General features: G+C 47.8%; 1 protein-coding gene across 2 annotated transcripts in view; it reads left to right on the top strand.

The window, feature by feature from the left end:
* The window catches only part of PLOD2 (procollagen-lysine,2-oxoglutarate 5-dioxygenase 2), a 267,967-nt gene that overhangs the window by 116,239 nt on the left and 133,989 nt on the right, over positions 1-17,739 (top strand). For both annotated transcript variants that reach the window (XM_069727592.1, XM_069727591.1), the window contains exon 4: positions 3,726-3,889. In XM_069727592.1, coding sequence (XP_069583693.1) covers positions 3,726-3,889 — 164 coding nt within the window. The remainder of the gene's footprint in view (positions 1-3,725; positions 3,890-17,739) is intronic.

Genomic DNA, 17,739 nt, shown 5'->3' with positions numbered 1-17,739 from the left:
AAATCCTTTTTTTTCCCACAAAAATGATTTTTAGCCCCCCAAATTTTTATTTTCCCAAGGATAACAAGAGAACTTGGACCCAAAAAGTTGTTGTCCAATTTGTCTCGAGTACGCTGATACCCCATATGTTGGGGTAAACCCCTGTTTGGGCGCACGGGAGAGCTCGGAAGTGAAGGAGCACTGTTTTACTTTTTCAATGCAGAATTGGCTGGAATTGAGATCGGACGCCATGTCGCGTTTGGAGAGCCCCTGATGTGTCTAAACAGTGGAAACCCCCCAATTATAAATGAAACCCTAATCCAAACGCACCACTAACCCTAATCCCAACTGTAACCCTAACCACACACCTAACCCAGACACACCCCTAATTCTAATCCCAACCCTAATCCCAACCGTAAATGTAATCCAAACCCTAACCCTAGCCCCAACCCTAGCCCTAACCCTAACCCTAACCGGAAAATGGAAATAAATACATTTTTTTTAATTTTATTATTTTTCCCTAAGGCTAGGTTCACATTGCGTTAGGGAAATCCGTTTAGCACTAGCGGATTGCGCTAACACAATGTCTTTTTAGGTGTCGTGTTTAGTGGTCGCGTTAACGTCCCCGCTCTGGAAGATCGGGGATCGGACCTCGGGCGCGCCGCGGACGCTGCAAGCAGCGTCTGAGGCGCGCCACAAAAGAATGGCACCTTGCTAGCGCGAGCCGAAAATGGCACGCTCTAGCGATGCGCTACACCTGAAAATCACATTGCTGTCAATGGTTGTGCTAACGGACCCGTTGCACGGCGTTAATTGTGACATTTTCGCCGTGCAACGCTGTCCGTTAGCGTTAACCCATTAACGCAATGTGAACCTAGCCTAACTAAGGGGGTGATGAAGGGGGGTTTGATTTACTTTTATAGCGAGTTTTTTAGCGGATTTTTATGATTGGCAGCCGTCACACACTAAAAGACGCTTTTTATAGCAAAAAAGTTTTTGCGTCTCCACATTTTGAGACCTATAATTTTTCCATATTTTGGTCCACAGAGTCATGTGAGGTCTTGTTTTTTGCGGGACGAGTTGACGTTTTTATCGGTTACATTTTTGGACACGTGACAGTTTTTGATCGCTTTTTATTCCGATTTTTTTGTGAGGCAGAATGACCAAAAACCAGCTATTCATGAATTTCTTTTGGGGGAGGCGTTTATACCGTTCCGCGTTTGGTAAAATTGATGAAGCAGTTTTATTCTTCGGGTCAGTACGATTACAGCGACACCTCATTTATATCATTTTTTTTATGTTTTGGCGCTTTTATACGATAAAAGCTATTTTATAGAAAAAATAATTATTTTGGCATCGCTTTATTCAGAGGACTATAACTTTTTTATTTTTTTGGTTATGATGCTATATGGCGGCTCGTTTTTTGCGGGACAAGATGACGTTTTCAGAGGTAACATGGTTATTTATATCCGTCTTTTTGATCGCGTGTTATTCCACTCTTTGTTCAGCGTTATGATAATAAAGCGTTGTTTTTTGGCTCGTTTTTTTTTTTTTTTTCTTACGGTGTTCACTGAAGGGGTTAACTAGTGGGCCAGTTTTATAGGTCGGGTCGTTACGGACGCGGCGATACTAAATATGTGTACTTTTATTGTTTTTTTGTTTTTTTTTATGTAAAGAATTGTATTTATGGGAACAATATTTTTTTTTTTCTGCTTTATTTAGGAATTTTTTTTTTATTTTTTTTTTTACAAGTGTGGAAATTTTTTTTTTTACTTTTTCACTTTGTCCCAGGGGGGGACATCACAGATCACCGATCTGACAGTGTGCACAGCACTCTGTTAGATCGGTGATCTAACATACAGCCGGGCAGGATTAGAGCTGCAGCTGCAGCCTGATCCTGACCCGGAAGTGCTCCCTGCAGGACCCGGATGCAGCCCGGCGGCCATTTTGGATCCGGGGACTGCAGGGAGAAGACGCTCGGTACACGGTGAGCACATCACCGTGTACCGATCGTCTCAGGGAAGCCCGCAGGGAGCCCCCTCCCTGCGCGATGCTTCCCTGCACCGCCGGCACACCGCGATCATCTTTGATCGCGGTGTGCCGGGGGTTAATGTGCCGGGAGCGGTCCGTGACCGCTCCTGGCACATAGTGCCGGATGTCAGCTGCGATAGGCAGCTGACACCCGGCCGCGATCGGCCGCGCTCCCCCCGTGAGCGCGGCCGATCGCATATGACGTACTATCCCGTCCATGGGAATTAAGTCCCAGGTCACCTGGACGGGATAGTACGTCATATGGGATTAAGGGGTTAATGCAGGTAACGAGTTGATTGGCGCGTCTAACTGGTCTGTAGGAGCCAGAAGTGTTAATGGTTGGTAGGGGATCAGATACTTATTTCTCACTGCAAAATGCTAATAAAGTTATATAATTTATACAATGTGATTTTCTGGATTTTATTTTTGCTGTTCTATCCCTCAATGTTAAAATTAACCTACCTGTAAAATTAGCAAACTTACAAAATCAGCAGCGAATCAAATACTTATTTCCTCCAATATATTTATATATACAGACCAAAAGTTTGGACACACCTTCTCATTTAAAAATTTTTCTGTATTTTCATGACTATGAAAATTGTAAATTCACACTGAAGGCATCAAAACTATGAATTAACACATGTGGAATTATATACCGGTATTTAACAAAAAAAGTGTTAAACAACTGAAAATATGTTCTTCAAAGATGCCACCTTTTTGTTTTGATGACTGCTTTGCACACTCTTGGCATTCTCTTGATGAGTTTTAGTGGAATCATTCACAAATTTTATTTTTTTTTTTAATGCTGCATTCTGTCAAATTTTGTATATGCCTTTTTAGACTTGATAGGTCCTTTTTAACTATATGAAATGGCTGAACTAAAGATTAGGAAGACTCATTCAAAAGATATTGACACAACTTTGGAGTCTGGTTTTTATTTTAGCCTACTGTTGGTTTCGGGCATGGAAATTAATATAGACTTCCATGCTTTTTAGTAACTGGTATTGAAAAAGTGCCTATTATTTCCACAGCACTTTATGGTGTGGAATATGTTGGCGAATATATATTGAATGTGAACAAATAATATCCAACATTAGAGTAACACATAATTCAACACCTACCAAGGGGAGTGAGGATCCTGCTCACAAGCTTACAATCTATGAGGAATTGGTGGAGGCACAAATGTTAAATGGTATGTACTTGTCTTGTACTGTCCAGCCATAAATATAATTAATTTAGTAATATAATAAATTGAGTACTCAAAGCCGCATGAACCGGTCACCAGCCAGTACGTGTGCAAGTACAGATACACAGTGCTATTAAGTCCATGGAGTGTGTGTGAACAGATGATACGAGGCACCAGATTTTGGGCAAAATTTAGGAAAAGATATGCGAGATGATAGGCCAGTCTAAAGAAATGAGTTTTTTTAGTGCACGTTTAAAACTGAAGGTGTTGGGAATTTCCATATTTTGTGGACTATAAGATTATATTAATTGCAGCACTCGGTGATGGCCGAGATCGGTGCAGGCAGGTAAGTTCTTAAGCCCATAGGAAAAAAATAAAATAGTCCTTGATATTCCCATTTGAAGGCACAAAGGATGTGCTTTTTTGATACCATTAATTTTTTTAACAAATCAAATACAGTATTATCAACCAATTTTAATTCTTAGTAACTGGTATTTTTTTAACCTTGTCGCAATGATTTTTCCTTCAGTTACGATGTTATCTTTGCTGGCGGCCCAGAAGAATTACTTAGAAACTTTCAGCAATCAAACCATAAGGTTGTATTTGCTGCCGAGGGATTGATATGGCCTGATAAAAGATTAGCTGACAAGTACCCGGTGGTGCGCAGTGGAAAACGATATCTTAACTCTGGAGGCAAGTAATTTGAATATATTTCTGCACAAAATGTTACACTCTCATGTATGGGTCACACTCCAATATGTGCACCCAGATTTATTGTCATGTTAGGAAATGTTTTCTTGTTTGTTTGTTTTTTTTTTCAATTTGAAGAGGTTAACTATTTTAATATAAGTGGTCCCCAAATGATTGCATACGTGTAGCATAAAGTCTGATACTGCTAGTTCTTCCTTGGTCCAGAGCCTGCTTGTCTGCTGCTGTTCTAGCTTGTGCTTTGGCTGCAGTGGTAATGTCCTGTTGATTACCCACTTTACCGCTGCAGCCAACCTGGAAGGTCAGCGGCCCATTGACATCAGCAGAGCCACTGAGCTCAGTGATTGGTTGATGTGACCTCACCACTGCAGTCAATCTTTTTTTTTTTTTTTGGGGTGGGGGCACTTTTCTTAAAGTGGAAAACTTCTTTAAGCTTAGGAAGTACCATGAAAGCAATTGTTAGCTCTACCTGAATTCACACTCGCAACTTTATTGCATACCTGTCCACGTTCAAAGCTCACAATTTGGGACCTTTAAGCCATACCCTTAGGAATGCTTCCTAGACACCCAGGAATGCCTTCAAAATGCCAACTTTTTCCATTAGTTTTGCTGAACCTGCTCCTTTTATAGTTTACTAGGCTGTCGCAGCAAAATTGGGACTATTGGCAAATGTGTTACTGCTGCAAGAATAACGTGAACAACCATGCTACCCAATGTCTGCTGCATTCCTGAACTAGACCTCAGCATGTATTCAATGTCCTCCCTCCCAGCAGTTTGTGGAATGTAATTGATAACTACTGGAAACAACAATGTTTTAGACCCATAAACATCAGATACGGTAGTGTATAAAGAAAGCAAAATTACACAAAATGGACAATGTGAAGATCTTTGGCTTTTTTTCTCCAAAAAAAAAAAAAAAAATTCAGATTTGTAATCTTCATTTTTTTTTATAGCAGACAGTTGAGCGTTGCCTTGTCAAGAGGGCGCATGGTTTATGGTTTGATGGATAAGTTACAAAAGAAGGATTGGTGCTGTGACGAACATATGAACACCACTTGCTTATGACTTAACATGCCTCGGATGCGACCATAAAGGGGGGCTACACTTCCCACTCACTCGACAACTTGGCCATCTATGAGCTAAGCGCACCCCTCAGATGGTCCGCACATCCATGCCAAACATTAGGCTGGTACCACTACCAGAGAGATACCTGCATCCAATATGCTAGTGCACACCCAGCTTTTCCAAGCTCCTGAGCAGTTCACTACTTGCACTCTGGCTACAAGATAACCTGACCAAGCAATTTTCCCTACTGGAGGGAGATATGTATAACATTTATTATTTGATCTACAAAAAGTGTACAGTGCTTAAAACAGGTTATAAATGATGAAACACATTCATACAGGCAAAACGGTATAAAATAAATGGAATAAAATACAGACTTCTCTTGTGACTTAGATTCGTGAACGCTTCTGGTGGAGGAGAAAGCCAAGGGAAATATGGACAGATCTGCAATACTTCAAGATACAGATTCAAAATGCAGAAATAGCTAATCTTAGCCAGAAGCATTCTTGTACTTGCTTCTCTATCAATAGTAACCAACCTAGTAAAAATTAGTGGACAAAACCATATAGCTACCACAAAATGAGTACCAAGTACTCACAGACCACTATATCACAAATACCATAAAATCAATAAAGTTTATTGAAAACCAATTAAAACTTGTGCATAATACCATGTGAGTTTTGTCAAAGAGAATTAATCAAGATTCCATGAGCCGCGGAAATATCACATCTAACCATGTCATATTGAGCATTGAAGTACACTATAATAAATAAGTATAACTCCCATATAAGATTCCCAAAAACATCCTTTAAGGTAATTGCATATATATTGTTCCCGGATGATGAGAATGCAGTATATAGTATAGTAATCAGATACTGTGAGTGGATCAATGCTTACCCCTAGGGGCGTTCCTGGGCAGCGGCACACAACCATGGGTAAGCATTGATCCACTCACAGTATCTGATTACTATACTATATACTGCATTCTCATCATCCGGGAACAATATATATGCAATTACCTTAAAGGATGTTTTTGGGAATCTTATATGGGAGTTATACTTATTTATTATAGTGTACTTCAATGCTCAATATGACATGGTTAGATGTGATATTTCCGCGGCTCATGGAATCTTGATTAATTCTCTTTGACAAAACTCACATGGTATTATGTACAAGTTTTAATTGGTTTTCAATAAACTTTATTGATTTTATGGTATCTGTGATATAGTGGTCTGTGGGTACTTGGTACTCATTTTGTGGTAGATTTGCAATACTTGTTGCTTCTCCTGGTGCCTAATATTGACATTCCTTAATGACATGTTAAGGGTCTCCGCCTTTTGAGGTCCGAATAAATTCAGGTCTAATCCCGCTTTAGCTCTCACTTCTGCTGTGAGTTATATTTCCTCCCCAATCATAGATATATCCATGGATTTTGTAAACCTAGAATTAGAGTACAAAAATACCTTAAAATATTTAACTTGTCCTGTATGCAGTACAGACAAGAAGAACTGAGTGCACTAAAGGCCCCTTCACATTATGCGACGCTGCAGCGATACCGACAACGATTCGGATCGCTGCAGCGTCGCTGTTTGGTCGCTGGAGAGCTGTCACACAGACCGCTCTCCAGCGACCAACGATGCCGGTAACCAGGGTAAACATCGGGTAACTAAGCGCAGGGCCGCGCTTAGTAACCCGATGTTTACCCTGGTTACCATGCTAAAAGTAAAAAAAAACAAACACTAGATACTTACCTACAGCCGTCTGTCCTCCAGCGCTGCGCTCTGCTTCTCTGCTCTCCTCCTGTACTGGCTGTGAGCCGGAAAGCAGAGCAGTGACGTCACCGCTCTGCTTTCCGGCTCACAGCCAGTGCAGGAGGAGAGCAGAGCACAGCGCTGGAGGACAGACGGCTGTAGGTAAGTATCTAGTGTTTGTTTTTTTTACTTTTAGCATGGTAACCAGGGTAAACATCGGGTTACTAAGCGCGGCCCTGCGCTTAGTTACCCGATGTTTACCCTGGTTACCAGTGAAGACATCGCTGGATCGGTGTCACACACGCCGATCCAGCGATGTCTCCAGGGAGTCCAGCGACGAAATAAAGTTCTGGACTTTATTCAGCGACCAACGATCTCCCAGCAGGGGCCTGATCGTTGGTCGCTGTCACACATAACGATTTCATTAACGATATCGTTGCTACGTCACAAATAGCAATGATATCGTTAACAATATCGTTATGTGTGAAGGTACCTTAAGTGACAACGCTGACACCTTTGGGTTGAGCACCTATGTACCAGTGGAGGCATGCAGGGGCACATCTGCTGGCCCAAATGGTTATCCAACACTGACAACTACCGGTTAATTACCCTGCATACTTGCTTCATGTAAGCTCTTCATCAGATAACTTGCTTCAATTATCTTTTCAGAGCAGGGGGTGCAGGCAGTGATCAAATACCCCTAGGCTTTGATCTCAATAACCCATAAACCCACTTATGACAGATGCTTATGAGGGGGTAACCAAAGAAACTGGAATCCTCCTCTAGAGTGGGAGCACTTATAGTACAAACTTCATCCAATGAATCTTCGCAGAGCGCTTTTGAGTCAGTATGCAAAGTGGAATTGTTTGGGAAAGTTGTATTTGGCTCCATTGATTTTTTTTTTTTTTAATTTCCCAACAAATAGTTCAACCTTTCACCTCTTTTACGTTGTCTTAATCAATCAAATGAACAACATGCGCCTATGAAGTTTCCTTTTTGGAAAAAAGCATGATAAATAGTGTTGAGCGATACCTTCCGATATCGGAAAGTATCGGTTTGGATCGGCCGGTATTCAAAAAATATCGGATATCGCCGATACCGATACCCGATCCCAATGCAAGTCAATGGGACCAAAATATCGGAATTAAAATAAACCCTTTCTTTCCTTGTAGGTTCATTCTACATGAAGGAAAACAACTAAGAATAATGTAGGATGTATGGGGGAGGTGGCGGAGACATTAAAGGCAATGAGGATTAGTCCAATCAAATAGAATAGCATGTATTTTTTTTTTTTTTTAAAGACGTTCGGATTGAAAAAGATATTGACTATGTAAATTTTTTTTTATTTTGTCAGATATTGATGTTTCACTATTCCACGCCCTTCCCCTTCTTTTTTTTCTTTTTTTTTTTTTCTTTTCCCACACTTTCATCTTCATCATCATCAGCATCTTTGACATCAACTTCTTCACCTTATTCATCTTCTTCTTCATCTTCTACCTATTTTTTTTTTTTATTACATTCTTCATATTCATTTTCTAAAACTATTATTATTCTTCCTATTCTACATATTCTTTTTATTCCACTGTTATTATTCTTCCTATTCTACTTCTTCATCATATTCTCATTTGTGACAGGCATTCCCGTAGTTGTTATCTATAAAAGTTGGAAGATTACACCTTCCGTTCTGCCAGTCACAAAAGTTACATTTGTCCGCGTTCAGTTTGGCCTGCAGCATCAGGCTTTATCCAGGGGCACCACGAGGAGGAACGGACTCACCCCCATACACTGCTTAGTCTTCTTCTGCATATAATTTAGATAATATCTTTTGCTCTGATATTAAGTCTTATGCTTAATGTTCTTCTGCTCTTTGTTCTGCAGCCTCTTGTTCTTCTGCTTCTCGGTCTTCCATGTTGTCGTCTCCAGGGTCGTCGTCTCCAGTGTCGTCATCTCCGCCGTCGTCGTCTCCGCCGTCGTCGTCTCCGCCGTCGTCGTCGTCGTCATCGGGGTGGTCTTCCGGGTCGTCGTCATCGGGGTGGTCTTCCGGGTTGTCGACGTTAGGGTCTTCAACTTGGAAATGTAGCAGAAGGTACAAGAAGGCTGAGAAAATGCCAAGAACCAGCTGATGGAACTGGAACTCGGATGGCTACCCGAAGGTTCAAGAGCCTATGGAACTACCGAGGACCAGCTGACGTTACTGGAACCCGGTTACTAAGCAGGAGGTACCCGTGCTAAAAAGCACTACCAAGGACCGCCTGACGTTGGCGGAACTCGGATACCCAGAAGGAGGCACCTAAGCCAAAGGCTCTGCCCGGAACCAGCTGACGTTACTGGAACCAGGATGGGGAGCAGAAGGTACAAGAGCAAAAGACACTGCCGAGAACCAGCTGACGGTACTGGAACCCGGATGGGTAGCCGAATGTCCAAGAGCCAATGGAACTACCAAGGACCAGCTGACGTTACTGGAACCCGGTTACTAAGCAGGAGGTACCCGTGCCTGAAAGCACTACCAAGGACCACCTGACATTGGTGGAACTTGGATACCCAGAAGGAGGCACCTAAGCCAAAGGCTCTGCCCGGAACCAGCTGACGGTACTGGAACCAGGATGGGGAGCAGAAGGTACAAGAGCAAAAGACACTGCCGAGAACCAGCTGACGGTGCTGGAACCAGGTGGTGGACCCGAAGGCCCACAGGAGAGGAGAGAACAGCTAGGCCGCGAGGCAGCCGCAGTTACCGAACCCCAACAGTCCTACAGGGGGAGCTGGGCCTACTGGCACTACAGAACCAGCCTTGACTACCAGTTCACTCAGCCCACATAGGAAGCTCCTAAACTGGAGGCACCCTGGAGTTGGCTAACTCGACCGCACCACGACGGGGCAAGCATAGGCGTCTCAGTGAAGTTGACACAACCCGGAAACAGCTGACGGTGCTGAAACCAGGCTTGGCACGAGGGAGTACCTGTGACAAGAACACTGCCGAGAACCAGCTGGCGGTGCTGGAACCCGGATGCGTTGCCCCAGTGTGCAAGAGCCAATGGCACGACCGAGGACCAGCTGACGGTGCTGGAACCCGGTTACTAAGCTGTAGGTGCCCGCGCTTAAAAGCACTACCAAGGACCGCCTGGCGTTGGCGGAACTCGGATACCCAGGAGGAGGCACCTAAGCCAAAGACTCGGCCCGGAACCAGCTGACGGTGCTGGAACCAGGTGGTGGACCCGAAGGCCCACAGGAGAGGAGAGAACAGCTAGGCCGCGAGGCAGCCGCAGTTTCCGAACCCCAACAGTCCTACAGGGGGAGCTGGGCCTACTGGCACTACAGAACCAGCCTTGACTACCAGTTCACGCAGCCCACATAGGAAGCTCCTAAACTGGAGGCACCCTGGAGTTGGCTAACTCGACCGCACCACGACGGGGCAAGCATAGGCGTCTCAGTGAAGTTGACACAACCCGGAAACAGCTGACGGTGCTGAAACCAGGCTTGGCACGAGGGAGTACCTGTGACAAGAACACTGCCGAGAACCAGCTGGCGGTGCTGGAACCCGGATGCGTTGCCCCAGTGTGCAAGAGCCAATGGCACGACCGAGGACCAGCTGACGGTGCTGGAACCCGGTTACTAAGCTGTAGGTGCCCGCGCTTAAAAGCACTACCAAGGACCGCCTGGCGTTGGCGGAACTCGGATACCCAGGAGGAGGCACCTAAGCCAAAGGCTCGGCCCGGAACCAGCTGACGGTGCTGGAACCAGGTGGTGGACCCGAAGGCCCACAGGAGAGGAGAGAACAGCTAGGCCGCGAGGCAGCCGCAGTTACCGAACCCCAACAGTCCTACAGGGGGAGCTGGGCCTACTGGCACTACAGAACCAGCCTTGACTACCAGTTCACGCAGCCCACATAGGAAGCTCCTAAACTGGAGGCACCCTGGAGTTGGCTAACTCGACCGCACCACGACGGGGCAAGCATAGGCGTCTCAGTGAAGTTGACACAACCCGGAAACAGCTGACGGTGCTGAAACCAGGCTTGGCACGAGGGAGTACCTGTGACAAGAACACTGCCGAGAACCAGCTGGCGGTGCTGGAACCCGGATGCGTTGCCCCAGTGTGCAAGAGCCAATGGCACGACCGAGGACCAGCTGACGGTGCTGGAACCCGGTTACTAAGCTGTAGGTGCCCGCGCTTAAAAGCACTACCAAGGACCGCCTGGCGTTGGCGGAACTCGGATACCCAGGAGGAGGCACCTAAGCCAAAGGCTCGGCCCGGAACCAGCTGACGGTGCTGGAACCAGGTGGTGGACCCGAAGGCCCACAGGAGAGGAGAGAACAGCTAGGCCGCGAGGCAGCCGCAGTTACCGAACCCCAACAGTCCTACAGGGGGAGCTGGGCCTACTGGCACTACAGAACCAGCCTTGACTACCAGTTCACGCAGCCCACATAGGAAGCTCCTAAACTGGAGGCACCCTGGAGTTGGCTAACCCGACCGCACCACGACGAGGCAAGCATAGGTGTCTCAGTGAGCTTGACACAACCCGGAAACAGCTGACGGTGCTGAAACCAGGCTTGGCACGAGGGAGTACCTGTGACAAGAACACTGCCGAGAACCAGCTGGCGGTGCTGGAACCCAGATGCGTTGCCTTGCCTATTAAAGATTGTCTTCCTAGAGCCCCAACTAGCGGTGTTGGAGCAAAGGGTAAGCAGGGGGAGATGAGTGTAGGCCGAAGCCTGCACTGGAGGCAGCTTTGTGTCTGCGTTGCGTTTGCAGGACACTTTGCCGGCTACACACTGGGGGAACAGCTGGCGTTGCTGAACCCCACTAACACAATGGCGTGTGTTTTTCTCTGTGCAGCTAGCACTTGCGGGCAAAAACTAGCGATGTTAGAGCCCGTGTTGAAGCAGGAGGAGGAGGAGAGGAGCAGAGTGTAGGCCGAAGCCTAGTTGAACCAATTTCAAAGGAAACCTTTAACCCCCCCCTCAGGTGTTACAAAGTACAAGAGACACACCTTGTGCAGTATTAATGCTGCACAAGTGAAAGGTTGCTCTATTAATTTGTCTACTTGCACACGCTGAATGAAAGACATACACAATTTACCCCATTCTACAGTCAAACTGTAGTGGATGCGTGACTTGGTTTTTTGATGAGACGCAGCACAGGTGTCCAAAATAACGCCTTGGTGCTTGGCGCAGCTTCCTGAGCGTTGTTATTTGCTGTACAGGAGTCTGCGCTCTTGTGTTATCCCTTGGCAATGCCCTGTTAGCGCTGCCCATCTTATGACATCATTTCATGTTGGCCGGTGCGGTTAACGATGGCCATAAATCCCAGACCCACAGTGTCTTTTCATAAAGCCACACTGCGGTGCTGGGATTCGTGGCCTTGAGCAGTAAATATTTTGGCCGCTCACACACGTCCTTACACCTGCTTCAGACTGGGCGGCCTCTGCTGATCCCTTCTCGCATGCCGCGGCCATGAGGCTGCACAGTCTGAAGAAGGCGGAAGGAGATGAGTTAAGACAGGCGAAGATATGCACTGCTCGTGCCCATCAATCACACCCTCGCAGTCAAAATAATTAAGACAACGAGGAGCATTTTATTCAGGCAGGGCGGACGAACAGGCGCAAGTAGCCAACCAATGATGTCAGAAGACGGGAAGCGCTACCAAGGGGGGTGCTGCGTATCATTAGAAAGGAAAGTCACACCTCAGGGACAGTGGAATGGTCTCAAAGAGACACATTTTGTACGTGTTGAGTTCCACGTGGGCAAGGAGAAAACATCAGCCACCTTGTACAAATGCAGCAGTACTGCTGTACAAGGTGGCTGTTATACATATAAACACCTGGGGGTGGGGGCCAGGCTCCCTTCAATTTCAGTTCATGTGCCTGCGTGGCGTTTGCAGGTCACGTTGCAAGCTGCACAGCAGGGGAACAGCTGGCGGTGCTGAACCCCACTAACACATTGGCTGGTGTTTTTCTCTGTGCAGCTAGCATGTCCGGGCAGAAACTGGCGTTGTTTTAGCCCAGGGTCAGCAGGAGGAGGAGAGGAGCAAAGTGTAGGCCGAAGCCTGCACTGGTGGCAGCTTTTGGTCAGTTGTGCCAGCGTGGCTTGTGCTGGACACGATGCCGACTACACAGCAGAGGAACAGCTGGCGGTGCTGAACCCCACTAACACATTGGCTGGTGTTTTTCTCTGTGCAGCTAGCATGTCCGGGCAGAAACTGGCGTTGTTTTAGCCCAGGGTCAGCAGGAGGAGGAGAGGAGCAAAGTGTAGGCCGAAGCCTGCACTGGTGGCAGCTTTTGGTCGGTTGTGCCAGCGTGGCTTGTGCTGGACACGATGCCGGCTACACAGCGGGGGAACAGCTGGCGGTGCTGAACACCACTAACACATTGGCTGGTGTTTTTCTCTGTGCAGCTAGCATTTCCGGGCAAAAACTAGCGTTGTTAGAGCCCAGGGTCAGCTGGAGGAGGAGAGGAGCAGAGTGTAGGCCGAAGCCTAGTTGAACCAATTTCAAAGGTTACCTTTAACCCCCCCTCAGGTGTTACAAAGTACAAGAGCCACTCCTTCTGCAGCATTAATGCTGCACAAGTAAAAGGTTGCTCTATTAATTTTTCTACTTGCACAAGCTGAATGCAACACGTAGACTATTTAGCCCATTATACTGTTAATCAGTAGTGGAGGCGTGACTTGTCTTTTTAAAGAAAAGCAGCACAGGTGTCGAAAACAACACCTTTTTGCATGGGCGCAGCTTCCTGAGCGTTGTTAGTTGCTGTACAGGAGTCTGCGCTCTTGTGATCCTTTGGCCATGCGCTGTGAGCGCTTCCTGTCTTATGACCTCATTTCATGTTGGCCGTTGCGGTTAGCGATGGACATGAATCCCAGACCCACAGTGTGTTTTTAAAAAATCACACTGCGGTGCTGGGATTCGTGCCCTGGTGCACTAAATATGTTTGCCGCTCACACATGTCCTTACACCTGCTTCAGACTGGGCGGCCTCATCTGATCCCTTATCGCCTGCCGCGGCCATGAGGACACCCAGTCTGAAGAAGGCGGAAGGAGATGAGTGAACACAGGCAAACATATGCACTGCACATGCCCATCAATCACACCCTCGCTGTCCAAAAAAATAAGACACCGAGGGCCGTTGTTTCGAGCAGGGGAGATGCACAGGCGCAGCCAGCTAACCAATGATGTCAAAAGACGGGCAGCGCTAACAAGGGTGGTGCTGCGTGTCATTACAAAGGAAAGTCACACCTCAGGGACATTGTAATGGTCTCTAATGAGACACATTTTGTACGTGTTGAGTTCCACGTGGGCAAGGAGAAAAAGTCAGCCACCTTGTACAAATGCAGCAGTACTGCTGTACAAGGTGGCTGATATACATAGAAACACCTGTGGGTGGGGGGCAGGCTCCCTTCAATTTCAGTTCCTGTGCCTGCATGGCGTTTGCAGGTCACGTTGCCGGCTACACAGCAGGGGAACAGCTGGCGTTGCTGAACCCCACTAACACATTGGCTGGTGTTTTTCTCTGTGCAGCTAGCACTTCCGGGCAAAAACTAGCGGTGTTTGAGCCCAGGGTCAGCAGGAGGAGGAGGAGAGGAGCAAAGTGTAGGCCGAAGCCTGCACTGGTGGCAGCTTTTGGTCGGTTGTGCCAGCGTGGCTTGTGCTGGACACGATGCCGGCTACACAGCGGGGGAACAGCTGGCGGTGCTGAACCCCACTAACACATTGGCTGGTGTTTTTCTCTGTGCAGCTAGCATGTCCGGGCAGAAACTGGCGTTGTTTGAGCCCAGGGTCAGCAGGAGGAGGAGAGGAGCAAAGTGTAGGCCGAAGCCTGCACTGGTGGCAGCTTTTGTTCTGTTGTGCCAGCGTGGCTTGTGCTGGACACGTTGCCGACTACACAGCAGGGGAACAGCTGGCGGTGCTGAACACCACTAACACATTGGCTGGTGTTTTTCTCTGTGCAGCTAGCATTTCCGGGCAAAAACTAGCGTTGTTAGAGCCCAGGGTCAGCTGGAGGAGGAGAGGAGCAGAGTGTAGGCCGAAGCCTAGTTGAACCAATTTCAAAGGTTACCTTTAACCCCCCCTCAGGTGTTACAAAGTACAAGAGCCACTCCTTCTGCAGCATTAATGCTGCACAAGTAAAAGGTTGCTCTATTTGTTTTGCTCCTTGCACACGCTGACTAAAACACGTACACTATTTAGCCCATTATACTGTCAAACAGTTGTGGAGGCGTGACTTGTCTTTTTAACGAGACGCAGCACAGGTGTCAAAATTTGCACCTAGGTACTGGGCGCAGATTCCTGAGCGTTGTTATTTGCTGTACAGGAGTCTGCGCTATTGTGATCCCTTGGCCATGCGCTGTGAGCGCTTCCTGTCTTCTGACCTCATTTCATGTCGGCCGTTGCGGTTAGCGATGGACATGAATCCCAGACCCACAGTGTGTTTTCAAAAAATCACACTGCGTGGCTGGGATTCGTGGCCTTGTGCAGTAAATAGGTTTGCCGCTTACACATGTCCTTACACCTGCTCCAGACTGGGCGGCCTCAGCTGATCCCTTATCGCCTACCACGGCCAGGAGGCCGCACAGTCTGAAGAAGGCGGAAGGAGATGAGTTAAGACAGGCGAACATATGCACTGCTCGTGCCCATAAACCACACCCTCGCTGACAAAATAAATATGACAACGAGGGGCGTTGTTTCTAGCAGGGCGGATGCACAGGCGCAGCCAGCTAACCATGATGACAAAAGACTGGAAACGCTACCAAGGGGGGTGCTGCGTATCATTACAAAGGAAAGTCACACCTCAGGGACAGTGGAATGGTCTCAATGAGACACATTTTGTACGTGTTGAGTTCCACGTGGGCAAGGAGAAAAAGTCAGCCACCTTGTACAAATGCAGCAGTACTGCTGTACTAGGTGGCTGTTATACATAGAAACACCTGGGGGGGTGGGGCCAGGTTCCCTTTTAATTTCAGTTCCTGTGCCTGCATGGCGTTTGCAGGTCACGTTGCCGGCTACACAGCAGGGGAACAGCTGGCGTTGCTGAACCCCACTAACACATTGGCTGGTGTTTTTCTCTGTGCAGCTAGCACTTCCGGGCAAAAACTAGCGGTGTTTGAGCCCAGGGTCAGCAGGAGGAGGAGAGGAGCAGAGTGTAGGCCGAAGCCTGCACTGGTGGCAGCTTTTGTTCTGTTGTGCCAGCGTGGCTTGTGCTGGACACGTTGCCGACTACACAGCAGGGGAACAGCTGGCGGTGCTGAACCCCACTGACACATCACCTAGTGTTTTTTCTGTGTAGACAACACTTCCAGGTGGCAACTGACAGTGTTGAAACCCAGGGAATCAAAGAGGAGCAGAGTGTAGGCCGAAGCCTGCAGTGGAGCAAGTTGAAAGGGAACCTTTAACCCCCCCCCCCAGGCATTTGTTGCTGAAAGAGCCATCTTGTACAGCAGTAATACTGCACATGGAAAATGGTGGCTCCGAAAATTATGCTCCTTGCAAACGCTGAAGTACACACTCATATAATGTGTCCCCTCACACCGTCAAACCATCCCGGAAGTGGGACTTTCCTTTGTAATGTGACACAGCACAGCCGTCATTCCAACCCCCTTGGTGCCGGGCACCACCTCCTCAACGTTGTTTGGTTCTGTCACGGAGCCCGCACTGTAATGTTATCCCTTGGCCATGCACAGTTAGCGGTGCCCGTCTTCTGACATCATGTAGGTGTCAGGCTGGCAGTGCCTGTGCGTCCAAGCTGCCCGAGATCCAACCTTGCAGTGTCATCTAATGTAGTCCCACTGCGTGCCAGGGATCCATGGGCATGCGCAGTGCATATCATCGCCTCTCACTCACCTCCTTCCTGCTTCTTCAGACTGTGCGGCGTCACGGCCGTGGCATGCTATTAGGGATCAGCTGACGCCGCCTAGTCTGAAGAAGCGTGAAGAAGGGGAGTGAGAGGCTAGTATATGCACTGCGCATGGCCATGGATACCAGGCCCACTGTGGGATCACATTAGACGACACTGCGAGGTGTGATTTCGGGCAGCGTGGACGCACAGGCGCAGCCAGGATGACAACAAATGATGTCAGAGGACGGGCAGCGCAAACTGTGCATGGCCAAGGGATAACATAACAGCGCAGGGTCCATGACGGAATCAAACAACGCTAAGGAGGCAGCGCACGGTGCCAAGGGGGTAGCAATGATGGCTGTGCTGCGTCACATTACAAAGGAAAGTCCCACCTCCGGGACGGTTGGACGGTGTGAGGGGACACATTACATGAGTGTGTAGTTCAGCGTTTGCAAGGAGCATAATTTCAAGAGCGACCTTTCCCTTGTGCAGTATTAGTGCTGCACATGGTGGCTCTTTCAGTAACAAACGCCTAGGGGGGGGGGGGACAGGTCCCCTTACATTTTAGTTGTGCCAGCGTGGCGGTCGCATGACACGTTGCCGGATACACAGCTGGGGATCAGCTGACGTTACTGAACCCCAATAACAGAGGAGCGACTGTTGACTGTGCACATAGCACTTCCAGGCACCAACTGGCGGTGTTAGAGCCCAGGGACAGCAGGAGGAGCAGAGGAACAGAGTGTAGGCCGAAGCCTGATTGGAGCAAGTTGAAAGGAAACCTTTAACCCCCCCCCCCCCCAAGACGTTTGTAGCTGAAAGAGCCATGTTGTGCAGCACTAAGGATGCAAAAGGAAAAGGTTGCTCTTTTAATTATGCTCCTTGCAAACACCGAAGTAAACACTAAAAATGTGTCCCTTTATACCGTTAAACCGTTCCGGAGGTGCGAATTTCCTTCGTAATGGGACACAGCACAGCTGTCATTCCTATCCCCTTGATGCCGTGCGCTGCCTCCTCAGCGTTGTTTTAAGCTGTCATGGAGCCTGCGCTGTTCTGTTAGCCCTTGGCCATGCCCAATTAGCGCTGCCTGTCTTCTGACATAATTTGGTGTCAGGCTGTCAGTGCCTGTGCATCCACGCTGCTCCAGATCCCACCTCGCAGTCTCATCTAACGTAATCCCACTGCGGGCCTTGGAACCAT

Source organism: Ranitomeya imitator, chromosome 5 (assembly GCF_032444005.1).
Source record: "Ranitomeya imitator isolate aRanImi1 chromosome 5, aRanImi1.pri, whole genome shotgun sequence".
NCBI classification, from domain to species: domain Eukaryota; kingdom Metazoa; phylum Chordata; class Amphibia; order Anura; family Dendrobatidae; genus Ranitomeya; species Ranitomeya imitator.
Note: the sequence above shows the minus strand (reverse complement) of the source record. Positions and strands in the feature narration are given on the sequence as shown.